This window comes from Osmerus mordax, chromosome 21 (assembly GCF_038355195.1).
Source record: "Osmerus mordax isolate fOsmMor3 chromosome 21, fOsmMor3.pri, whole genome shotgun sequence".
Taxonomy (NCBI): Eukaryota; Metazoa; Chordata; class Actinopteri; order Osmeriformes; family Osmeridae; genus Osmerus; species Osmerus mordax.
In genome coordinates, this window is record NC_090070.1 from 5,220,601 (window position 1) to 5,247,209 (window position 26,609).

A 26,609-nucleotide genomic window follows, 5' to 3' on the forward strand; every position below is an offset into this window, starting at 1 on the left:
AATTCTCTGCAAACGACTCTGCTTCTGTCTGGAGAGGGCTCAGGCAGATTACCAACTACAAGCCCAGAGCCCCCCACTCCACTAACGACTCCCGCCTGGCCAACGACCTGAATGAGTTCTACTGCAGATTTGAAAGACAATTGGACAGTCCTGAACTACCCCTTCCCACCCAGGAGGCCTCCCACCTCCCCCCCTCTACAGTGACGACTCTCTCCATTCAGGAGGTTGAAGTTAACAGACTTTTCAAGAGGCAGAATCCCCGCAAAGCAGCTGGGCCGGACTCTGTCTCTCCAGCCACCCTCAAGCACTGCGCTGACCAGCTGTCTCCGGTGTTTACCTACATCTTTAACACCTCCCTTGAGACATGCCATGTGCCAGCCTGTCTCAGGTCCTCCACCATCATCCCTGTGCCCAAAAAGCCAAGGCCAACAGGACATAATGACTACAGACCCGTCTCCCTGACCTCTGTGGTAATGAAGTCTTTCGAGCGCCTGGTGCTGGCACACCTTAAATCCATCACTGACCCTCTACTGGACCCCCTGCAGTTTGCCTACAGAGCCAACAGGTCTGTGGACGATGCAGTTAACATGGCCCTCCACTTCACCCTACAGCACCTGGACTCCCCAGCATCCTATGCCAGGATCCTGTTTGTGGACTTCAGCTCTGCCTTCAATACCATCATCCCCGCCCTGCTTCAGGACAAGCTCTCCCAGCTGAACGTGCCTGATTCCACCTGCAGGTGGATCACAGTCTTCCTGTCTGACAGGAAGCAGTGCGTTAAGCTGGGAACACAAGTCTCTGACTCCCGGTCCATCAGCACCGGATCACCTCAGGGCTGCGTCCTTTCTCCTCTGCTCTTCTCCATGTACACCAACAGTTGCACCTCCAGTCATCCGTCCGTCAAACTCCTGAAGTTTGCGGACGACACCACCCTTATTGGGCTCATCTCTGGTGGAGACAAGTCTGATTATAGGTGGGAAGCGGCCAACCTGGTGCAGCCAGAACAACTTAGAGCTCAATGCTCTTAAGACAGTGGAGATGGTTGTGGACTTCAGGAGGAACACAGCCCCACTCACCCCCATCACCCTGTGTGACTCCCCAGTCAACACTGTGGAGTCCTTCCGCTTCCTGGGCACTATCCTCTCCCAGGACCTCAAGTGGGAACTGAACATCAGCTCCCTCATCAAGAAAGCACAACAGAGGATGTACTTCCTTCGGCAGCTGAAGAAGTTCAACCTGCCAAAGACAATGATGGTGCACTTCTACTCAGCCATCATTGAGTCCATCCTCACCTCCTCCATCACCGTCTGGTACGCTGCTGCCACTGCCAAGGACAAGAGCAGACTGCAGCGTATCATCCGCACTGCTGAGAAGGTGATTGGCTGCAATCTGCCTACCCTCGAGGACCTGCACACCTCGAGGACCCTGAGGCGAGCGAGGAAGATTGTGGCCGACTCCTCCCACCCTGGACACTCCCTGTTTCAGTCACTCCCCTCCGGCAGAAGGCTGCGGTCCATCAGGACCAATACCTCACGCCACAAAAACAGTTTCTTCCCTTCCGCTGTTGGCCTCTTCAACAAGGCCAAGGGACCACACTGACTCTAATGACTTATTGCTTAAAACACACTGCTTTTTGCACTGCATTACAATAATGGTATCTTGTACATTTGTATTTTTTGTAATATTTTTATTTTTATTTTTTTATATTGTAATTTACGGCAACTTATATTTTATTTTATTGTATATTTAATTCTATTCTAATCCCACTTAGTACTGCTAGTTTATGTACCCTTAGTATAGATAGTCCACATATTTAAATTTTAGGTGTATGTTTATTGTATGCACCTTCCTGCCAAAGCAAATTCCTTGTCTGTGCAAACTTTCATGGCGAATAAATCCCATTATGATTCTGATTCTGATATAAATAAAGTCTTACTTACTTACTTCTAAAGCCTGGTCATAGCCATTTGCTTATTTTTAATGTGACAGTTATTGTATAACATTCTATTTTTGTACTGTATATTAAAGAGTTCCTAATGAGTTGTGCATTTGTGTAATTATCCTAATGGTCACAATGGGAACCTCTATCTTTACTGGCCTCACAGTATCATTTGCATACCCCGTGAGCAATTAGGTCAAGGTTTTCTAATGTGATTAGCATAAAATTAACAAGGGGCAAGCACATGACTGGGAAACTGAATCCAACAGGAAACAAAATAACACAAGACTAAACATTTGTGTTTTACCATTTCTATGCTTTGTCAGTACAATCCTAAAGAAGGTAGTACTTACATTCAAAAGAAAAAGTTTGAATAAATATCATGTGAGATAAAGCATGTACCAATACTGTATGTAAATTCAGGCCCCATGTTTGGGAGAAGTGGGTTTCATTTAAAGCCTCAGTTATTTTCCTTGGCACATTAAAGGGGTGGGATTGATGAGGTTAGCTAGCCTGGCTTCTTGTCATGTGAATATTTTATCAAGCTCCTGGTTGTCAAAGCTCTCTTTCGGAGTCCCTTACAGTCTCCTGCTGTGGACTGTCCTCAATGTCACACACACGCACGTAGTGAGCTGGGAGGCCAACACTGCTCTGGTGTCTGATAGCATTCTGTTACATGTCAGCTGTGTTAGGTTGCTGTGTATGTGTGTGTGTATGTGTATTTGTGTGATGTAACAGTTGTGTGTCAACTGTTTTCATGCATGCACTCAAATGTACAGATGCTGTAAATGAAAGTACATGCATGTGTGATTGCCATTTATGTTCCATTTATGGAAACCATAGCATACTTTGTTTGCTGTGGTTTTTATTGTGGGAAAAAGAACGTTAAGTGTTATGCCCCTGGTCAGTGACTGAACACAATATGGCATTGATTGCTCTTCGTCAAAAATACAATTATTTTTGGCATCAACGTTCTTTAGATTGTAATATATATTTTGATCCAAGCATATCTGACATTCAGCATCAAGAGCTGGATATTTAGATTCCTATTCATATGGATTCAGAATTACATCATCAAAAACCTTGTTAGGAACTGGTGTACTCAGTATGCTGTTGTGGGCAAAGGGCATTGGAGTACTGTAGTAGCTATGCAGTACTGGGGTGCTACCTGCATGTACCTGGGTGAAAGTAGTGAGGCTATTTGAAACCAAAAGGTCAGTGCTTTACTGCAATGAGGGTCTCCATTAAACTTTAGGTGTGCCAAACCCATATTTCACCAAAAAGAGTATGAAAAATTAAGACTTTTCTGAGGTATTTACTAAGTAAGCATGCATTAATGTACATGGCATATAATTTACCATAACTGAAATAGACACTAACAAACACTACACAAGCCATGCATGTGCACCAAGTACGCATTTAGCTTTTGTCCACTTGGAAACACCATGTCACACTGTGGAGGACATTGACTAATATGCATGTGTTTAGCAAAACACATGAGCACACAATATTGCTGCTCGGTGTGGCAGGGCTCTAAGGGGTAGTTAATCATGCTATGCATTTAATCCTAAGACTATTTTTAAATATAATATGTTGACTTTATGTATCTTCTTTTATTATTTGTTTTCCCCTCCACTTCATATTTATCTGTATTTTCCCTTGGTTCTACCGCTTTTGAATGACAAATATGACTTAAAGGGAAAGCATTCAATATAAAATGTTGACAATTGTATTTGTTCGGAAAGAGCACAATTTAAAGGCAAGAAATATAAATAATATTATGATTTGTCAAAGTGCTTTTAGGTATCCTAACAAGCTTTGACTAACATTTCCTTCACACGTTCATTTATAAAACATGTGTCTTTGTCTTGGGTATGAACATGTAAGCTATGTAGAGTACAAAGCATGATGAGACTACAAAAAGTGCCATCTTTACCTTTGGGTAATACATGTAGAAACTCTGAGTTCTTTGTTTGAGGTTGTGTGAAGCCTTATTGTAGTTTGGACCCCCCTTATCACTACAATCCTTGCCAGTCTGCTAATTGGCTGACTCCATTCGCAGCTGCCAAGGCTTTGCCACAGTCCCCATCTCTCTGAGATACTGAATATGCAGCGTTTCCCACCCCATCTGGAAAGAACTCATCCTCTCCTCATCCCCCTCCCCCTTCCACCCCCAACATACCTCCCTCCTTTTTTCCAATCCCATCACTTCCCCCATAGCACCTTTTGAAACTGTCCTCATGTTTTCCATATGTTCCGTGGTTTTGAGATGCTTGGCGTTCCTTTTGGGCCAGTGGCAGCATCAGGTTTCTCACCCGGGAGATTTACCATCTTCGTTAACTGCTTGGAGACAACGGACACTCTGCTAAGAATAGCGATTGCCTCACCCCATGCAGGATGGAGCCTCTCCCTGAGTCCCTGATACAGTGACACATGCACCCTCCCCTATTTAAATTGGAGGGGGGTGAATTATACCACAACTGCTTTTAGTCACAGGTCTGTCATGAATAGGCCCACCAACAAGCAAATGTGCAAATACAGTATGTCTTTTCTTGTCAGTGCTTTTGTGTTTTTTGAGGATAAGCAAAACAACAGTTGTTGGTTTTTAATTGCCAACCAATCCAGAACATTGCTATTCACTGTTGTTGCTGTAATTGTTTCATGAAGAAAATTCAGTTTGATTAATTTAATGTCATGGCCAGCACCTGATATATTTAGATACAATACAGGTTACATTAACAACATGTTATGTGTTACGATGCCCCAGACATACCAATATCCAAAAAATCACTCTCTTTGACTCATGTTCTACTTAAACCCTCAGTAATCCCTAAACGCAGCATCCCCATGTGTCTCTTCTTTTACAGCGTTAAGGATTATGAGATATCTCCCACCCCTTCATGTAGCAGAGGGGAAACAGGCCAGCTCTACTGTAGCTCTCCCAGTAACCAGTCCACCTCCAGCGATCCAGGACCAACTGGCACCTGGTCCCAGAAACTTGCCATTAACGGGTAATGTGGGCAACATCTATAACAACTGAGCGTTAACTTGGCCAAGCATTGCTGATATCCTGTAGCAGGGATCCTAAGCTGTACATCTTAACCTATTTTGGGAATGAAACAAGCAAAATAATACATTATTGCTGTTATGATCTATTCTTACTGTTATGATTAATTTCTGTATGCATGTACACATTTAGAGAAGTGGCATGCACTGAATCACTGCTATTGCTTGGTATTCATATTTATAAACCTGGGTAAGTGGAGGATAGAAAATGTACAGCCACCAGCTGGTTTACCTGCTTGATACTTGCAACAGTATGATTTTTCTTGGTAAAATTAACCTAGAATTGAACAGTGTGTGCTAAAAGGATCTGTGTATCACAATATAGATGAAGGAGGAGAAAAGACAAATGCTTGGATATTTGACTATCTTAAACCAGGCTGCATTTAAGAGAGTTGACTTAAACTATATTCGCTAGACAACAGTATTCATGAATTGATCAAAATACTTCAGTTCCAAAGACACCAACCAGAATTTGAAGATTAGTAATTAGGTAATGACTACAACATTCACACTATATACAGAATCTGCATGCTACATATTATGCATAAAAATGGTGATGTATCACCATTTAACATGCATCTAGAATTGGATGACACTTCCAACACAACTCCCCCCCCCCCCCCCCCATACCGTCAACAAGCCCCTGACCCCTCTGCAGTCCAGACAGGGCAGTCCAAGCAAGAGCCACTGGCGGACCACCCCTCTGGCTCAGGTTGCAGGCATTCCAGCAATATCCCACATTCTCCCTCGTGGAAATGTGACTAGGCTGCCATACTCTTTCAAGATTGTGTTAAGCTAAGGGAACGTTCTAGATATAGCTTCCTGCTATGGCCTAAGCACAAAGGCCTGTGATGGTGAGCTTGATTGCCAAGTATAGGCCCAGCACACATTCTTTGGCTTTGTCATTACAAGGGACAAAGAAAAGACAAAGGCAGGTTCGGGTTTTAAAAACTCAACTGACGACTAAATGTTTCCTCTCTTTTTTCCTTCCTTCGTTTGAAAAAGACACTGATCCGATAAGTTGTAGTTTGTAAAAGCTGTGCTGTTGAAAGCTTTCTTGACTCGTCTGATACTGTAGAACTAGTGACTATCTCAAGAATGAGAGACGGCTGCAAGGAAAGGAAAGAAGGGTTTAGGATGAAGCAGTGTGGTATTCCATTCAAGATTCAAGCAATGTCCACATTCCACCTTTCATACAACAAAATAGCAGCAAAATATCCTTTGTTAATAGGTCTCAGTCCCCTGCTCTCCTTGACGCACCTGTTGATAAGGAGGGAGAGAGTCGGAGAGAGGGAGAGCCCAAGCTTGAGAGGACCAGGTCTGCAGGTATGACTTAACACTTCCCCTCCTACCTTATTTGAGGATAAAGAATAGATTTGGGATACATGAGTCTACTGCAGATAATGACAGCTGCACACAATACAATGTAGGCAACTATGATTACAAGGTTATGTGTTAATTCTAGTGTTATGTTTGAATCTTGAACAGAGCTTTCTGGAACTCGAGCTGACCTCAATTCACTAAAATGACAGATATGTCTGCCACTAGAATGTTAATAAAGAAATGGAGTCTGTATCATAACAAGCAACGACATGGCTTCCTCTTCTTTCACAGAGGCCAAGTGGCATCATCCCTCCACAAAGATTCTGAACATGAGGGAAAGAAGCCAACCAAGACAGGGAGCTAAGGACTCCAAGTTCCAACGTGTGAGTATTAGAAGTAAAATAAAATAATAGCAAGGGAAAATGAATTCCAGTACTGCACAATACCACAGTTCAACCAGTTTACAGTTTGTTCCTCAATTGTTTTGGTTCAATTCTCGAATGAGAATATTTTGTTTTCAAAACAGTAAATTCAAATATCCAAACTGGTCAACATTTTTATTTATAATAAATATTTCCATGGTTGACTGCCATGGTGAAAAAACATCAAAACATTTTGAGCAGTACGGCTCACACAATGACAAAATTGCTTTTCATTTTGGTAGCATTGGCCAATTCACTGATTCAATAACTACCTTTTGAAGCATGAATTAAATGTTTTGGGTGATAAACTACCTTTTGCAAACATGCAATAGAGCATGTACAGCAATAACAGTTGTGGGGATTGCACTTCTAGTTTAGACAATGTTAAGACAGTTTCCAAAAATGAGCCACAGCAAAACTGTAAAAAAATACAACGAATAGCTAGCTTTTGCTACTTGCCCCTGAATATCATGTTATAGCAGATGGCATTTGGCAAAGCATCATTTCAGCCAATGAGGTTTGGAATTTGAACTTCCAATTTCAGCTTGTGGTACATAAATACAATTTGCAGTGTAGTGAACTTCATTCAAAACCAACTTCACCTAGTCAGTGATGTGGTTTTTGTGTTGTCATCAACATAAATAAATACAGATTTTAGTTATAGTTACAGTATTTTATATATTTTTTCTGATTGTTTTAGTCATTAGCCATTAACAAATGGTTTCATCAGAATTCTTTGACTAGATATGCGCTACCCAGGATCTAACATTTGTGTCAGAGGACATCATCATGAACCAAGCATTCAATTATTCAACCCAACCTTCATTGCATCCAATGCCAGTCAAGTGAAAGTACCCCTTAGGAGAAGCCATGTAATTCAATGAAGGCTCCTCACAGGATAACCGCAATACTCCCAGGACCTCTTATTTCGTCCTACATGCATTAGCAAAATGCAAGACATCCACAGCCATCGTTCGAGACCGCAACATGATCCGCTGGGCAGATGGGCTCTTCGCCTTTCTCACACGGTCACTTGATCTTTATCTGACCGGGTGTTGCTTTCAGTGCAGTGGACAGCTCAGTTACCGATACACCTCGAAGCATGTTACGGACGTCCAACGCAATGCCTGCGTAGGGAGAAGACCTCATGTCCAGGGCAGGTAGACCTGCAGCTGACAGATTTGGCTAGGAAAGGTCATACTACCCTTGTTGGTGGCTAAATTCTCGAAACGGCAAGCTGTCGCTTCAAGTTTATTCAACTGTTTTTTGGGGGGGAAGGTCATGTGACTTAGCTTGTGACTTAGCTTTCTTTAAATGTTGTTTTTTTATTAATATGACAAATGAATGTTTGCGAAAGTTGTGTCCCCCTCCCAAATCTGAAAAGTACTTTTGGGGGGTTTCCCCCCCCACCCCCATGCCCACCAAATGTCATGAAAGAAACAAGAAGCAATTTTCCCTATGGAGAGCTGCATTAAGCATTCATAGTGTCTACCATCTATTTAGAAAGGCTTGGTTATTGAATTTTCAATGAATTGGGCCTCAGAAATAATTCATTTGACAATTCTGGCATTTAAGTGGAACTGAGATTGCCTGTGACTAACTCACTTTTAATAAGATTAAAAAGTTTGATGGCATTATTTAAACGTACCAGTGGCCTGTCTAAGTAACACACTATTTTATACAAAATGTGTAACCAGGGTTATGAGCTTACCATAATTGTGAACTGAATACTACTGAATAACCCAACCCATTACAAAATTATAATAATTAAGGCTAGATTAATACAGAAAAAATACATTGTGTGGTGTATTTACTGTTTTATTATTATAGTTTGAAAATAATATATACTAACCCAACATCCTTTTTTCATCTCTCTTCCCAGTCTGGTGACAAGGGGTGCTCCAGCCACTCGAGCAGCAACACCCTCTCCAGCAACGCCTCCAGTGGCAGCAGTGACGACAAGCGCTTCGGTTCCGGGGATCCGATGGACCCAGAGTCCCTGGGTCTCACGTACATCAAGGGGGCATCCACCGACAGTGGCATCGACACGGCCCCCTGCATGCCCCCTCCTCCTCCGCCACTTGCCGGGGGCGTCCCCGCAGCCTCCAGGCTGGTACTGCAGGACTGCAGAGGGGAGCAGTGGCCACTAGAGTACCCAGGGGGATACCATGCAGCAGGGACCCCTAATGGAGGGCTGCCCCAGGGCTTCACGCAGGCCACCTCTGCTGGGAATGTGACCGATGGAAGTCTGGGAGATCTGAGTGAGATTTCCTCCATGTCCAGGTAAAGATTGCCTGAGGGGCTCGTATCTTTAGTACTAGGGGTGGGAATCTTTTGGTTTCTCACGATTTGATTCGAATCAATTCTTGGGGGTCACAAATTGATTAAAAATCGATTACCGATTTTTTTTATCCCATTAATAATAATAATTACAATTATTATAATTTTTTTACATTTTTGAATCGCTAGAAGCCTGAATCGCGATTCAAATGTGAATCGATTTTTCACCCCACCATTTATTACCAATTGGACTCCGCATTTTCACAGACAATATAATTTCATTTCTTCAACCCCGAGACCCCAAGACCCCCCAATACCATGAGGTAGGATTTTATCAGTTAAACAGCAAATGTTTACTCCTAGACAGGTCTGCAAACGCCTTTGTAAACCGAGATTTGTTAAAACGTTTGTTAACCGAGACCGTAGGTCGAGGTTTACAAACAAATAATTTTAACAAATCGAGGCGACAAAGCGTTTGCTGACCTGTCGAGGAGTAAACATTTGGTTTCTTATATACTACAACAATACATGGGAAGATCACAAATCAAACAGGTTGAATCTGGAGCAGACGCCATGTTGTCAGAGCAATCAGCTGCACTTGCACTGGTGACGTCACTACACCTCCAAGGCAACATATCAACAACATCAATTCGTCTTCTGTCTGCTTCAGATACTTTTTTTAAACGCGAATTGATTGCGGACTTGTGCAGAAACCATATTTGGTTGTTTTAGTTTTTTTTAGGCAACTTAAGCTACTTTGTTGCCGAGCAGATGCTACGTTGTTAAGGTCAATGGCTACATCTCCAAGGCAACCGCTTGTTGCTAGGTCCATAAAACCGTTTATTTACCTCTGCGAACATTCGGGAGGTATATAAACGGTATTATTAACTTTTGAGAACGTCTTCTGGACCAATAGGAACAGCGTATTGGTCCAATTATTACACTAGTATATAAGAAACATAGATATCGAATAGGTCATTGTCACATTTGGACTAAAATCAATTGTTCAGGCACAGCTATGTCTGAACAATTGATTTTAAGTGGAGTCAGATGTGTACTGGGTGCATCACCAGTGACCTTTTTTCTGTATTTGGCTTGTATTTGCTTCAGGTTATTAGATAGAGGCCTTTTGTGCGAGCTACATACTGTAGCATAGTGGACTAGTATAGTCGACCACCCAGATCCAACCTAAGGCAACTACAATCAAGCCCAGCATCTGCTATGTCAATGTGTGCTGTTATTTCTTCAGCCTGTCTGTTCTCTCTGTGTTTAATAAAAAACAGCAAAAAAATAGCACACACAGGCACGTCTTTCCCTTGACATTTCAAATTCTTTAGTTTATACTTTAGCGTAAGGGGTCCCATTATTGTCCACCTAGCTCTCGACGCTCGTCAGGAATTTTATGAAAATGTTGATAGAATACAAATAAAAAACATTATGTCACATGTACTTGAATATATAGATACACACCTATATCATCACATTCCAGTTAAACATTAATTAGGGATATGCCTAGAAATGTTATTTTGCTAATTTTAGCAGTTAGCCAGTGGGCTCCTTTGTCATCTGTCCAACCACTTTCAATAGAGAAATGTCAAGTTTGACGCTGAGCAAGACAGATATATATACACATATGGTTGGAGAGCGATATTTAAATATCAAAGTATGAGGCTGCAGCAATATAAGGTGTATACATAACGGTGAGTTACTTTCTTTTGTTGCTGCAGCAGATTAATAAATTAATGGAAGAAACTGTCATGAATGATAATAGAGTCTGGAATGTTGGAGAGTTTGAATGGATGATAATGGGTCCCCTCACTCTACCTACCTTTCACATCCTCAACTCAAATGCAGGCTTTAATAAATAGCTTATCTGTTTGTAAACCACCACCCGCCCCTCACACCCCACATTTCTCCCCCCCCAAAAAACCCAACCTTCAGTCACTTCCCATGGATATTTGTTCACGCCTCAATGTCGGGGGTCAGTCAAGGGGAGATGGGCAACACAGCATCCTGCTGGGCCTGGACTTGAAAGGTGACAAGTAGTGTTGTGAGAGGCCCACTCTGCAGATGTGGCATGGCACTAGCTCCCAGCAGTGGTTTACGCAACCACTTAACAGACTGTGACACAAATATGCCTAGAATAGTCCCATGGCTCCAGTGTCATTTAGTTTATCGGACTGTCATCAACATTAACTGGGTTGGCTAGAATCGCTTTGTAGTGGCTGTGGTGGAAACTGGTCTTGCTGGTAGTGTCAGAGAGCAGGATTTTATTTGAGCTGGTGGACACAAAATAAACATGTTCACCCTCTCTGAATGTCAAATTAGCTGATTGTTGAGACACATTGACCTTGGAAAAAATGTAGTCATGGGTTATTCAACTGTTAATTGATTGTGAAATGTACAATTTAGTGACTTATTTTATGGTAATTGGTGACGTTCCAAACTTTGTTTTCTTAGTGGGTCTCGACACTCCGGCAGCCCCTCAGAGCGTGCATTGAAGACAGCCTCTTCCACAGACGCATCCAGAGTCTACATTGTCTCACCTGGTGACACAACATCTGGGGCAGGGATTATTGGTCCCGCCCACCCCCGCCAGTCACCAGGAAAGGAGTACCTTATGGGCTGGAAGAAAGCAGAGGATGGTACCTTAGTGGAGGAACCACAAAGGCCAAAAGACCTTGCGTGAGTACATCTGCTGTGTAATGGATTGCATTCTTAGCCATGAAGTGGCCATATAGCTAGACTTAGCAATACATGGTTTTCTTGAAGGTAGCCTTTACAATATTATCTGTCATGATGCAATTTTCTGGTTGGAATTTTGCTTTTATTCCGCAGAAGATTATTTTTGGCGTATATTATCTATGTGAATTTAAGAAAATTCTAGAATAAACAATGTAATCAATATCAAGGTGCTTCAAGGGATTGTGCCAGTTAAAGTTGATACAGTACACTTACCTAGCATGTACATTACACCAAAGGCCCACTTCGGCAGACTTTGATCAAACAGGACAGCTATATTAATTATAAACTAAATGACACTCCACACTTGGCACATGTCTTGTTTTATTAGTTTCCTAAAGGTTAACATCCTTCCCAGAAGCAAAGAGTCGAGTCTTGCGTCAATTGGCTTGTGTGTCTGATCGAAGAACAAAAGTTTGATTAATGACAATGCAACTGAACTTGGGAACATCACATTTGTGATCAGCATTCTTCCTCATTCATGTATGGTTTCTCACATCAGCATCAATGGTTATTTTTTATATATTATTTTTACTATGCTGTAATTTTTGGGGGGATTAAAGGTAAACAGGCTTCATCTTTATTAAATGTTCCACTACAGTTTCTTTAATCATAGTATGACATTATTAACAAGGACTTAATATCTTATTGTAAAAAAAAAAATACACCTTGTAATAGTAGGAGGTAACACTGCTAATGATTGTGCAATTTAGGTAATATACTGTACTCCACACCGACGTGGCTATTCTGGTAAAAGTTTAACTTATTATAGGTATCATTTTGAGCCGTTTATGTACACATTGTTTATGTTGCACATGAACATTGCTATTATTTTCCTCCTTTTTCATTTTGGATTTCAGTGGAGTGGAGAGCGTTTTGTCTTTTCTACTTAAGACACTGACGCTGAGATCCAGGTATATGAGCATTACTGCACCTATTGGTAACACTTTATTTTATGGTCTTAATACTTTTTCTTTTCCTGGTATTTCCTTGAACACTAACTTAACACTCAAATATACTATAAAATACTATTTAAATTGGTCACATATGAACCAATGTACAATTAGAACATAAAACATTGTTTCAATCTAATATAAGGTCAATATCAGTAGCAAAGAAGACTGAAATAAAGTGTTACCCACTAACTTCACCTGCACGGTGTGTGCACATGCCCCAACCTAACCTGTTTTCGCTGTTATCTGTTAGAATACAGTTCCATATCTGGAACTGTAAATCATGGTTAACTCTGTTCGTATGAAAGTCATGCCTGTATCCCTGTAACTTACCGGTATGTCTTTGTTATGGCTCAGTCCCAAATCTACCACACAGTGCACTGCACTACTTGGCTGCTATCAACAGGATAAAGTGTAGTGTTTATGCGGTGGGGATAAGATTAAATGAAAACTTTACTCATCCCTGAAGGGAAATTCAGAATTTAGGATCTCTAAAGGGCAGGGAAAAGCTGGTTGTAGCTGTGGTATCAATGAGAGGTCATCCTTGGTTGTCACACACATTATGGCCATCACTGTTTGGAACCATTGCTTTAAACAAGAACACAGGCCTAGTTTAAACAAGCCATTTTATGTCAATATTCTATACATGTGTATTGCAAGTGTCCACCTCACCCTTGTCCCTTAAGTGTGCACTTACCCCTGTTGCTGTGGGGACTGCCCCCATCCCCACCTGCCTTTCCACAAAGTTGTGTAGTTACTGTGTCCCTCCCGACATGCGCGCACACACACACACACTTCTACCCCTGCTCTCTCCTTTACCCGCCGCTTGATTATCTTGTCTCTCTCTCTTTCTCTCATGTATTGTTGTAGGCTCCGTGCCGTGTTTGGCACAGACGGCCAGCTCCAGCCCGGCCTGAACAGGGAGGCCTTCCTGAAGATGATGCTGCCCGACAGCCCCCTTGGGCAGCAGGGCCCGGGGAAGGTGAGCCTTGACCATGCCAAGTGGTGTAGCAGCCCACTGTCTTCTGGTTCTGCTCTGTTTTGATCCTTTATCTGGCTGATATGGACCATCCCGAGACAATATGTAGGAGAAGGGGATCAGTGTTTAATTTCTCATTATCGTATTTTTAAGCCAGTATCCTTGGAAGTGTCGAATTTATGTTATATACAGAATGCATGTACAGTTAGGTCCATAAGTATTTGGACATTGACACCATTTTCATCATTTTGGCTCTGTATACCACCACAATGGATTTGAAATGAAACAATCAAGATGTGCTTTAAGTGCAGACTTTCAGCTTTAATTTCAGGGTATTTACATCCAAATCAGGTGAACGGTTTAGGAATTACAATACATTTTATATGTGGCCCTCCCCTTTGTAAGGGACCAAAAGTAATTGGACAAACTAACATAATCATAAATCTAATTGTCACTTTTAATACTTGGTTGCAAATCCTTTGCAGTCAATGACAGCCTGAAGTCTGGAACCCATAGACATCACCAGACGCTAGGTTTCGTCCCTGGTGATGCTCTGCCAGGCCTCTACTGCAACTGTCTTCAGTTCCTGCTTGTTCTTTGCAGCTGCCACATTTGGACATTATTTTTCCTAATTGAATTTGAAGAGACCTAACAATTACTATATCCCACTGAGTGGAAACTCGCTTTTATTCTCCCTTGTTTTGTTCTCTCTCCCCTCACCACTATCTTTCTATCTGAGGGCACTTTTGAGACACCCTAATTATCGCACATTCAGTTTAGCAAGTTTTCATCAGCTTTTAGCTTCAGCAAAACTAATAGAGCAATTACCAGTCAGGCAAAAATACTGTTTAGTCAAAAGATTGCTGTCTTTATGCTTGTTTTGCAAAGGTGGTAACAATTTACACTTTAGCAAGAACTGACAAAAATGTGATAAAATTATAGTGAAGCAGCCTTTTCAAACTATGTGGTAACAAGGTATGGAGGAGAGAACAAACCACACGGTTGGGAGTTCTGGCGAAAGGGCAGTTAAAGACTGAGTCACCAAAAATAGGTTAGGACTAAAGTACAGCAGACTTTCCTATGAAGAGCCCATCCTTCCCCATTCCTTGTTTCACCAGTCAGTTCTACCTCTAAACTGCAATACCATGTTAATACATTGCTGTTAACACATGCATTGCTACGTAAAAGGTAACAGTAATGTATAAACTGTTTTTGTTGTTTTGGGCATATGACAAATTCATTTTTTTTATGGTAATGCAGTAGTTCTCCATCCTTCACATTATCCATATCTTCTTGTTCCTCTCCTCTTGCCAGACACTCACCGGATGCCATGGCTTCTTGCCTGCATCTCCGCGGCGTTCCCTCTACCGAACCCTGTCCGATGAGAGCCTGTGCAGCCATCGACGGACCCTTTCGTTGGTCAACTCACGGACCTCTCTCCTGGACCAGTCCCTGGCCAACGATATCCTGTTCAGCAGCGCAGCACCGTACCACAGCACCCTGCCCTCTCGCATGGGCCTCCGCATCGGGCAAGGACTGCACAAAAGTGAGTGTCTGCCTTGGATTTCTTTTCATAGCTCCAGAAAGTGTGTTGTTTGTCAAACAAATATAATGGTGAGGGTACAGTATGTTAGCATCTCTATTGTTCATTAATGGAAGTTAAGATGTAGCTAGAGAATGTTTTCAATGACCCTGATGTGTGTACCATAGAAGATGGTTTAGAGTAGACTGGCATGTTTTGCATTCATACCTCATTAAATGCAAACCTTTACTGTAGGTATAGAAGAATAACAATGCTCTCTTTGACAAAAGCTAAATTCATAGAAAAATACCATACTAGGGTTTCCATCCGTAAGCATAACAATTGTTCTTCTAATCTTTATTCATATGTTGAATCTTAAAAGCACCCATGTAAAGGGTTCAACTTTAAGAGACGTATTCTGGCATCAAGCTTGTTATCACAAGTGTTTGCTGAAAAAAAGAAAAACCAAAGTGAAGGATAGAAAGAAAAAAAATCTTTCTCATTCAGATTACCTTTCGCTTAGCAAGGTCTGTTGAGAGGCCAGGTAGGGTCAGAAACCAAAGGGAAGATGAACCTCCGGCTGTGCACATAATCGAACATCTAGTCCCCAAATGCTGACCCCAGCGCCAGTGACCTCCCACAACTCAGGTTAATTGTCTGTCTGGCAAAGGGAAGCTAGTCTTCTTTGCGCTCATTTAATCAGCTTTTCAGTCTGTGGCAGACTGTGACATTGGGTAAAAAAAATATAGCAGTAAGGCAACGTGTCTGCAATTTGAGTACATAATTGTCCTCCCACCCCCCCACCCCCCCATAATGTCTAGCACAATCGCATCTGCTCAAGCTGGAACGAATTGACTGGAGTTATAATGGCCTGTACAAATGTGTTTTTTTCGGTGACAGTTATTATGAGACTACACAACCTTTATTTATTTGTAATAAAAGAAAAAGCTATGCATTTGGTACAATCTGTTTTATTACTTGTTTTATGCACAGGCTTGATCCCTAATCAGTACTGTACTGACAAATTGAATGTAATATACTTAGAGAATATCCATCACTGTATCTTTGAACTTGCATTGTTCTGGCATGACTGAATTGACTATGCAGGCCAACAATAATAAAACAAGATCATGTAAGGCTAGAGTAGGGAGAGAGTGAAAACACAGACTGGGCCTTTTCTCGAGTACCTTTTATTGATCCGAAATAATGCATTTCTACAGATGAGCTTTGGTTTTCTGATGGTTCCCTGGCCGAAAGGGCCAAAATGGCAGATGGCAGCCTGATTCCTCTCCCAGACACCACCTCTGGCCTAGACTGGTCTCACTTGGTGGACGCAGCCCGGGCTTTCGAAGGTAAGCCAAACATTCTGATCCATACCGGTATGGTGCAGTTGCATGATACCACTCACAATAAATGTTTGTTGATGTTTGACTGCTTGATGTTGCGCCAGTGTTGATGATGATTACTCATTAACAGTAACAACTATCCTGACCATGCTCACAATGAATAATGTAATATTTTGTACAATATTTTTTTAAAGATGTATTTTAGACCTTTTTTGGATTAATTGAGACATTTTGAGAAAGACAGATAGAAAGTCTAAGTGAGAGAGGGAGAGTAGTCATACAGACATCTCCCAAACCATAATCAAACCCTGGCAGCTGCGTTGATGCACCTGATGAGCCACTATTCATTCTTGAGTTATAAAATCTCTGTCAACCTGACCTGGTCAAAACATTTAGGCTCCCTTCTTATCTTCTGTATACCTTGTGCCAAACTACCTTAAGGTGCTAATTGGAAATAAATGAGAAAGAGAGAGAGGCAGAGATGGAGAGAGTATTTTTGGAAAATAGGAAATGAAGCCATTATCACTATGCGAGCACAGCAAGGAAGCACTTTGCAAAATTCAACGCCACCTCACACTGTAATAGCACCCTTGCTTGCACACTTTGTCTTAGACAATTATAGCTTCTCATGACACGTTTTAACCTTGTTCTGAGTAATTCAGTGTTCAGGTTAGCTGGCACGGAGTGGTGTGTGTTTTGGTGTTATAAAGGGCTGTTAGATGGCTTGTGTTTTATGATTTTCACAAATGGATTCCTGTCCTTTGTGACCTCTGATTTATGATGAATTGATGTGAAATGTGAAAGGCTTGAAACCAATTTTTGTTTCAGGTCTATTTTAAGATAGTGGGTCCGAGCTTACAGTTCATCTTGTGCTGCCACTAATTACAACCATTTCAGTTGAAACGGAATGTAATGGTTGTGTGTGTTTTAAAGATGCCCAAGATTTGTGGAATTGTTCACCTGAATCGACTTTTAAGACAAGTGTTTGCTAAAAAGTGGTGAGAGGTTACAGTGGATGCACTTCAAAAATGTTGTAGAGGCACGGTCGTTTTTGGCCGTGCATGCTAGGGAAACAAAGGAAGGAATCAAATTGTTCAGGGAATCATGGGAGTGCTGACTCGCGTTATTAGCTGGTTGTGGGATTTGAGTAGCTTGCCTTGATTAGCACTCACTTGCTGTGGTCTCAAGGCTTTGTTGCTAAGCACATGGAAAAATATGCACGCTAGCATTAATTAGCATCTAAGGGGCTACGGGTGGGTTGTCATTAGCAAGCATTTGTTTGGTTTCCATAGACCTATGTGTACTGGATGGGGTAATATGTCACTACCTATATGTAGTTACACATGTATATGTATGAAGGACATTTTATGATGTATTATATTGTTAATATGTAAATTGGTTGTGTATTTAAATTAGCAATTCTCTCTCTCTCACACACACACACTTTCACACTATCTCTCTCTGTCTCACACATCCTCTCTCCCTCCTCCCTTTGTTTTCCGGTGTTACAATCACCTTGTCTGTGATTTACACTTGTCAACGTTAAGACAATATGCGCCCGGCATTTAGAAAGTGAAGAGTGTTCATTAAAAAAAGCAACTGAAACACAGAGAGGAAAGCGACAGGAAAAGAGGTGTAATTATGGTTGAGATGTTTCCAGCTGCAGTCAAGCCCCGCCCCTCTGCGAAATGACATTGAGTCTGACTTGTGTTGGAGAGAATCCTCTCTTCCCGTCTGTTGCACGTCTTCCATCCATTTCTTTTATCCAAATACATTGCAATCCGAAGCGGCATCATCTCTGAACACTGTTACAGCATCTCAAAGCCCAATGGAGGTGGAGGAAGCTTGACCTTTCACTATAAGCCTAACCTCAATTTCCCCCAAAGTCCTCAGGATTTCATCTGTGCAGGGATATAAGCGAGGCCATTCTGACTTTTTCAAATGTTCTGCCTTATCCCCCCTCCCCCTTCCTCCTTTCAGAATTGTCTTATGCTCTATTTCTGGAAGGTAACCACATTTTGCTGTGCTGTGCAAAGTGAAAGTGCTTATACCTTACAAATACTGAGACTAATAACTGCGTGAAATTCATTTCAATCTCATTCGTAACCTTCCACTGCTATACTTGCGACCCTGTTCACCCATTGAGAGCGTAGTTACGAGTTAGAGCTTTGTATGAGGTAACGCTCCATAAGGGCACTGCTGACTCACTATCGGTGAAGTCTATTTGAGAATTGCTTAAACGCATACAGGGTATTTTTTAATGAGTAGTTTGTAGCTAATGTGGCAAAAATGAGGGCCCCTCAAAAGATAAGTTTAGGGGGGGTCTTTACAATTTATTTTCACAATTTGGGATATAAAACATTCAGCAAGTTCACAAATTGTTTATGCTTGTTGTGTGTGCAGTGATAATCTCTTGTGTTCACTGAGATTCAAAATCATGGGCACATTTATGCTAACAAAATGTGTGCAGAAGTTTTCTAATGTCAATACATTTATTGGTATAATTTATTCTGAACCTTCCAAAGGCATTGTTCACTACTACTGTAACTCTTTCTTTCTAACTTCAAAGCCCGTACTCCTTTAATAGACTATGTGAAGGCTGCAACATGCACCACTATCCTCTTAAATACTGCCTTTTGGCCCATTTGTTCTGTACTTTATAGCACTTTTGTGATACAGAAGTGTTTCCTCTGAACAAGGATGGAATGGGGTATAACTGATCAACTATAATAAAGTTGTATTATGCTTTTTAACCACATTTTCAGGTCTGGAGCTTGACAAGGAGGCCAGTAGCTTGTGTCTAAAGAAAGACGCTCTAGGTGACTGCACTATTTGATCTTGTCGGGTGTATTTGGTGTTTCTCATTCTTTTCCAAACACCTTGTCTTACAACCTTTGCATAGTGCCACACCAACATTATTTCCCCTCTGCTGCTGTCAATGCATACTCTATAGGATATTTTATGATGCTTTTATATATGGCTACTAGAATGAAGGTACAATAACCACTGTGCACATTACATTTACATTTAGTCATTTAGCAGACGCTCTTATCCAGAGCGACTTATAGTAAGTACAGGGACATTCCCCCGAGGCAAGTAGGGTGAAGTCCCTTGCCCAAGGACACAACGTAATTTGGCACGGCCAGGAATAGAACTGGCAACCTTCAGACTACTAGCCCGATTCCCTAACCGCTCAGCCACACGACTCCCACCTGACATGATGCAGCAATCCTTCTTCTCCTGTTTAGGCTACTTATAGCTGGCTAACTTTCTATTTCCCCTAACCTGACTCTTGTCAGGTTCTCTACAGGTTTTGCCCCAATGTGCAATCTATTTGTGGTGTTTTTTTAATATTGTGCATGCACTTGGATGTTGGTGTGCACTTTCATTTGTTCGATTTTAAGGTTGTGAAAACTTAACGTTCTTGTGTGTGTGCGTTTCTGTCTTGGTTAGCCGACCAGTCATCGTTGTGTTCCATGTCAGATGCCGAACAAGCCCAGCAGGCCCTGGAACTCTCCCAGGAGCTTAGCCGGAGAGTGGCTGCCTCTGAGAGCGCTTCCCTAGAGCTAGGGTATGTTATTGCACCCACATGTTTTCCAAAGCGTTGGTTAAATTATACTAATCTAATTGATAGTGAAGCTGTGTCTCTCTTCTAACAGCAGTTAGATTGAATTTTATCATAGTTATATGAATTCACAATGCTGTCACCATGTCAATACTAATGCAATGAATGTATGTTTCATTCAAGATCTTATCTAGCACAGTAACCAACAATAATTAACCTACTTGAACGATCTTCATCTCTGCCGAGATGTGGCAGTACATTTACATTTAGTCATTTAGCAGACGCTCTTATCCAGAGCGACTTACAGTAAGTACAGGGACATTCCCCCCGAGGCAAGTAGGGTAAAGTGTCTTGCCCAAGGACACAACGTCATTTTTGGCACGGCCGGGAATCGAACTGGCAACCTTCAGATTACTAGCCCGATTCCCTGACTGCTCAGCCACCTGACTCCAGTACCAGGCACTGAAACTCATGTGAATTCCTTGAAAAGCCAGGCCACTATGAAAGGTTATGCTGTTATTGAAGACAGATGATGTCTAAAAATTGTCTTTCCGTCCCTGTGTAGGGAGAGTGCTCCTGCTCTGCTCACCGGCAAAGTCAATCAGCTGGAAGAGATCCTCATGCAGCTCCAGTACGACCTCCGAAAGGTAACGTTCCCACGGCCCGGGGCGTATCGCTGATTCATTGAACCCAGCTGCACACAACAATAGCAGGAATATAGTCCTTCAGCAGATGTTAAAGGAACACTCCTAACTCGGCTAGATGCTTCCATGCCTTAAAGGGAGACAATGTCCAGATGATTCAAACTGGTTCAATTGGTTATGTACACACCTCAACCCCCAAATATGGAGAATATGTGCATGAGTTAATGTTGGGGTCTATTTCGGGCACCTTTCTTTTTTAGGTTGATATATGTTATATATGTATCATGTGTTCACAGGCTACAGTACATCATTTTCTGTTATAAACTCTGACTGATGACTTCCTATAGAGCGTTTCATGGCAATGATTTAACAGGGGGGACTTGACAGTACATAAAATGTGCATTTTTTACATGTATTACAGATGTACTAGATTTTGATAGGAATCAATAGGTACTTATGAATACTAGGTATTCATTATTATATCATATTTGAAATCTTATGAGCCAAATGTTTTCTGTGTATGTGTGTATCATCCCCACAGGAGCAAGAAGACAAGGCCATGCTGCAGGAGCAGGTCCAAAACTTGCGTCAGGACAACCAACGTCTGCACGAGGAGAGCCAGACGGCAGCCGCCCAGCTCAGGAAGTTCACCGACTGGTTCCTCCACTCAGTCGACAAAAAACCCTGAGCTGCACAACATACATATACACACATACACACACATACACACACACACACACACAGATTTACTACGACATTGCTAACACCCCACACTAACTGAGCCAGTGCCCATGTTTGATAAACAGTTACTGGGTATAATAAGTGAAATATTGTATATTTGAATGCCAACGTTAATAGAAAGTAGTGAACTAGCATCCTAATACAAATAGTCATGGTTTGAAAGCAAAACCTTGTGAGTTGTTAACTAAAATCGTAATTTGAGGGTTAGTCGTGACTAACATGTCTGCAATGACATGAACTCGTAACAGAGTTGACAGTAAGATAAAGGAATATTATGGAAAGGAAGGGAAGATTGTAGCAGAGCTGTTGGGACTATTTGCATATTTAGAAGGAACGTGAATTAAATGAAAGAATGTAACTTATGTAAAATCCTATTCTTTGCTAGATGACAAGTGTATTGGTTCCCTGTCAGAAAACAGACACAAGTCATTTTCAACTTCAGCTCTATTCCACAGAATCCCCCTTATAAGATATTAAAGCATTCTGGAACAGGACCTAACCACAGTGTCCTTTTTAGTTGAATACAAGTTTTGATACTGTAAGTAATTTTGTAGGTTCACCGCTGTAAAATGTCCAAGCAATAAATATGGTAATAGTCACAAAACTGTTATTTATGGTTAGCACTGATTGTGGTGTTGTCAAGATGCGGCTGTGTTTGACTTATTTTTGACATATTTATTTTGCAGGAACAAAAATGTGCCTGACTTAACCAGTGGTGTATGGGTAGTCTCTTCAATTGTTGTACTTGCACATCATTTTTTTCTTTGTCTCATCACACCCAGTCCACAGCTCACCATCATTGTCTAAGAGTAAGTTGTTCAATTGAACCCTTCACCACAACCTTGGTATGCATTGCATTGTATTGTATGGGTAATTTATAAGCCTTGCTCATAGCATATTGGACTTCGTTAGATTTTTTTTTTTTTATATATATATAGTGACCCTGAATTTCATCATTTCAAGATGATTTAATTGTCATATTGTGTAGTACATTGACATGATGACAAACCCTCATGCAGTATAACCTTTGGATTCAAGTTGTGTTTTAATTTTGCCATAGATAATCCTATTTGTATGCAGTTATCCCAGAACACAATGTACCAGATGGATCCAGATCTGTGAAGCCACTTTTTAATTTGTCTTTTATAAGACAAATAAAGTGTTTGATGTTTTTTGTACAGTACTTTAGAGAAAGCATCTTGTATTTAACACTTTTATTTAAACCTATTCAACCCACCTTTTTCTCTTTTTTTTTCTTTTTTAATAAACAAGATAATTTTGTTCCTTTTGCACTAAAATGAATAGCTCTGTTTTTGAAATATGTGTATAGATGGCAAGAGAAGATATATAAATATATACATATTAAATGGGGTTATTTCCGGAAAGTCCAACATTTGGATGCTGCTAGAGATCAGCTTGTTGTTTTGTATGCTTTTAGTTCTTTGTAAAATGTTCTGTTAAATATGGAACAAGAACGTTTGCTTTTTTTTAAATAAATGTAGGTTGTTGGAAATAAACAAACATTCCTGATTGAGTCATTTTAACTTTACCAGTGTTCATCACCTGTTTGACCTGTAACCAGAGGGAATAACTTGTTTTGATTTAGTTTGTCTTTAGTGAAATGTTACATGTTTACTGAAATCAAAAGGTATACATTCTAGGCCACTTTACACCATCACAGTGTCGAGAGGTTTTCTAGTTTTCCTGTGGAAGAAACCTTTCTGAATATAATTAGGTTATTTCTTTTTTTTTATGGTGGATTTTGGGATGAACCCTCGAGAATGTGTGAATAGAGAAAAAAAAACAAAAAAACGTAAAGGACATCAATGCAATCTTAACTTAACTCAAACTATTAAGGCAATAGAACATGTTTAACTAATGCCATTAGTGATACATTTCCTGTGCATTGTGGCATTTATAAGGCTTGGAATTGTGAGTGGGAGAAAGTGGGACCATTTCCCAGATGGCCACAAGCTCAAGCCTAACATTTTGGGGAGCCATTAGTTCACCTCTCTCACATATGGTTTGACCACAGTGGAGGAGCTGAGTGAGGGGAAAAAAACCCTACAAAAAACAGGAGTACACCAAATACTGAGGGGCTGTGTCCAAGGGGTGAGGCAGAGGGGGGTTGTCTCAACGGTGATGAAGAGAAAAATCGAGACAAAACCTGCTACCGCTAAATCTTGTGATGGAGGCAAATACATAGGTTTGTTTTCCGAAATACAGGAAAATAATTCCGGATCACGCCTTTCACCTCATGTTTCAACCCGGCACCCTACTACCCTGTCCCGCATCTGTCTCAGTCAGTTGAGCAGATCGTTGGGGCCTTTCATTATTGATTGAGCACTTTGGAGATTACGTGGCATACATGTAGAGCACCTGTGCATGACAAAGTGCTTTTACTCCGAGAGCCTCAACCAGTGAAAGTGCGACACGAAAGACACCACATCGCCCTGGCATTCCCAGTTTATTGAACCAAAGTTGTCTTAATGGATACTCACTTTATAAAGATGTTGGCAGCGCACGCCAAAAGCCAAACAGAGGAGTCGAACAGGGTGAATGAAGCTGTCATTTTTTGGAAGAGAAAGTACAGGAACTCGTCAGAGAGGACCTCAATAATTAAATGACCTGGAGACCTGAATTTATAATATCTGAAGAGGAGAAAAATGATCAATGCTTCAATGCTCTGGTTCTAGGCACTCTGTGGAAAGTAGTATGATTTTAGGTTGTCTTGGTTTTAGCTGAGTAGGCAACTTATACAACCTAGCAGCAGAACCCATAACTTTTCAGGACAAAATAGGCCAAAATAAAGGTCCAAACAGAGGCCATAACTTTAATATTGAGAATGTAATAACCAATCCTGAAAATACAACTTTTTAAAATAATTGTATGAATAATAGCTAATGCTTATAGCATGGATTTTTCCCAAATGTATGAACCACATTGTTAATCTTGAATGGGACCAAAGCCTTTTCAAATGTATATGAAAACATTCTTTACAATACGGATGCAGTACAGTATGTTTTTAACTGTTCTTAAGGTATTGTATTCCCAATGCACGCCTTGACCTCAACACAGCTGTATCATTAGTTGAGGTGTTTCTTGCCTACAAACTGAAAAGTGACAATCTCTGTCAAAGGACAGTTCTTTATTTAAAAAAACAAAAAAAGCATGAATTGATTCTACCAACCATACAATGAATAATTACAGATTTTGAAAGAAATCTGTAATTATTCAGGCATAGATGAAGCATTCATCTATGCATTTTGTCTGGTTTTGTTTGTAATATATGTTTCTTTGCCATGGATCTTAAAATTTGGACTTGATGTCCAGTTACAGAGGCCAGGCACTGCCTCCAGCATGGTCCATTAAGTATATGTTGTGAATGCACCCTTTTGTTTCACACTGTCTGAGAAATTGAACGATTTACCATGGACATGTGTTATTTCTAATCAGTAGGTCAAGTCTTAACTTTTGTTTTAACCTTATTATTATCTTATTAATGTATAATATAACATCCATTGTTATCTTAATATTACTAAAAAGTTTTCTTACAGGTTTCTTGATTCTTGTATTGCAGTCTTGCATGTATGTCCCTTTCCACTGTATTTTCTGTCCTGTCCTGAGACCGTAATATTCACATTCAAGGACTGCCTTTTGTATTCATCCACCTGCTTTTCTGTATACCAGCTGTTTTTTTACATCTGTTTTCTCTGTGAGAAAAAATTGCTCTCTGACCTTCCTGCTTTCACACCGTTAGTGGAGACTGAGGAAGTGGTAGCAAAAGACCAGGAAGGGGTGAGTTATTGTCTGCATAATTTCAATCAAAACTAGAGAGGGTACAATTTCTGGGGAAATTGTAGGGTGTGCTTGCTTGCATCAGTTGCACAGGGGTCCGTTTTTGAATGACATTTTTACAACTGATATTTCTGTATATGTTATATAAAAATGCATACTTATTATTTATAAAGATTACATAGATTTAAAAGCATATTTTTTTTGCTGCTCATTTACAACTGAAAATACGAGTGAAGTGTAGAATGAAATAGATGTCTTCTCATTTCCCCTGCAAGAGGCAGCCTCATCGTTGAATCAAAACGAATAAATTTGGCAGACCGGTGTAAAAATTGACCTAATCTCTATGACTTAAACGTCCTTTTAAGTTTTTCCCTTCTCGTGATATTTTCAAGCATTTAGCCTACTCATATTGCATTCATTCATGAATAAAGAACCCCCTTTGAAGATTATTCTACGACGTTACCGGCAGTAGAAGATTGAATCGCGATTCAAACAGTACCATCTGCTAACTGAAAATATGCCCCCCAAAACGTAAATAAGCTTGACATTTATTTAGTGGAAAATCGCTCATTCATAAAAAGCTCACTGGTAGCGACCATTGTCAGTAACAACGCAAAATGCGATATAGCCCTGTGTGGAGAAGCTGCCCCGGTAAATTGTACTACTACGGTACAGTGCTAGACTACTGCTGTGTTCGTCTTGGTAGCGATTGCGTTGGTTGAATTGGATTTAACGTTCCGTTGTACGGTTTAGGCTGAAATTAATTATTTTCATGAACAGATTGACAATGTTTAGGCTGTGGCAATGAAGTTCAGGTTAGTAGTTAGATAGACTTTTGATTTAAGTAAGGAGAGTGCCGAACATGTTCTGTCGCTGTTTGACTTCCTAAACAGCTGTGTAGTGTAGATGTTGTTGTAGTGTGTCTCGCGTAAGCTACAGCGTTGCAGTGAGCTACACTGGTTTGAAACCACAGGTAATGGTAATTTCACCAACAAATCGTTTACTAATGTCAGAATAAATCCTACAACGAAAATGTATATGTGAGGAATGTTTATTTTAACGATTGAAAACAGATAACGCTACATCATAGACCACTGTAGTATGTGTTGCCCGGGCAACACAGGCTAACGTCATGATGCTAATACTTCAGTGAAATAGTAGACTACTGTTTCCGAAAGTAGATGTACTTCCTTAATAATATCTTATATTATTAAGGAAGCTTATATTGTACATTACACATCACAATTGTGTGTCATATCACCAAGTAAAATGAGTAAATAGTTATCACC

The 26,609-nt window shown here is 40.8% G+C and overlaps 1 protein-coding gene across 3 annotated transcripts in view; it reads left to right on the forward strand.

The window, feature by feature from the left end:
• Positions 1–23,050, forward strand: part of sipa1l2 (signal-induced proliferation-associated 1 like 2) — a 64,334-nt gene extending 41,284 nt beyond the window's left edge. The window contains exons 11-23 of one of the 3 annotated variants that reach the window (XM_067259466.1): positions 4,807–4,950; positions 6,237–6,331; positions 6,620–6,711; positions 8,633–9,033; positions 11,491–11,715; positions 12,633–12,686; positions 13,596–13,707; positions 15,019–15,250; positions 16,447–16,578; positions 19,338–19,391; positions 20,026–20,143; positions 20,703–20,784; positions 21,323–23,050. In XM_067259466.1, the coding sequence (XP_067115567.1) occupies positions 4,807–4,950; positions 6,237–6,331; positions 6,620–6,711; positions 8,633–9,033; positions 11,491–11,715; positions 12,633–12,686; positions 13,596–13,707; positions 15,019–15,250; positions 16,447–16,578; positions 19,338–19,391; positions 20,026–20,143; positions 20,703–20,784; positions 21,323–21,469 (1,888 nt within the window). In that variant the 3' untranslated portion in view covers positions 21,470–23,050. The remainder of the gene's footprint in view (positions 1–4,806; positions 4,951–6,236; positions 6,332–6,619; positions 6,712–8,632; positions 9,034–11,490; positions 11,716–12,632; positions 12,687–13,595; positions 13,708–15,018; positions 15,251–16,446; positions 16,579–19,337; positions 19,392–20,025; positions 20,144–20,702; positions 20,785–21,322) is intronic. The other 2 variants (XM_067259469.1, XM_067259467.1) reach the window with 2 other exon arrangements.
• The last annotated feature ends 3,559 nt before the right edge of the window (positions 23,051–26,609 follow it).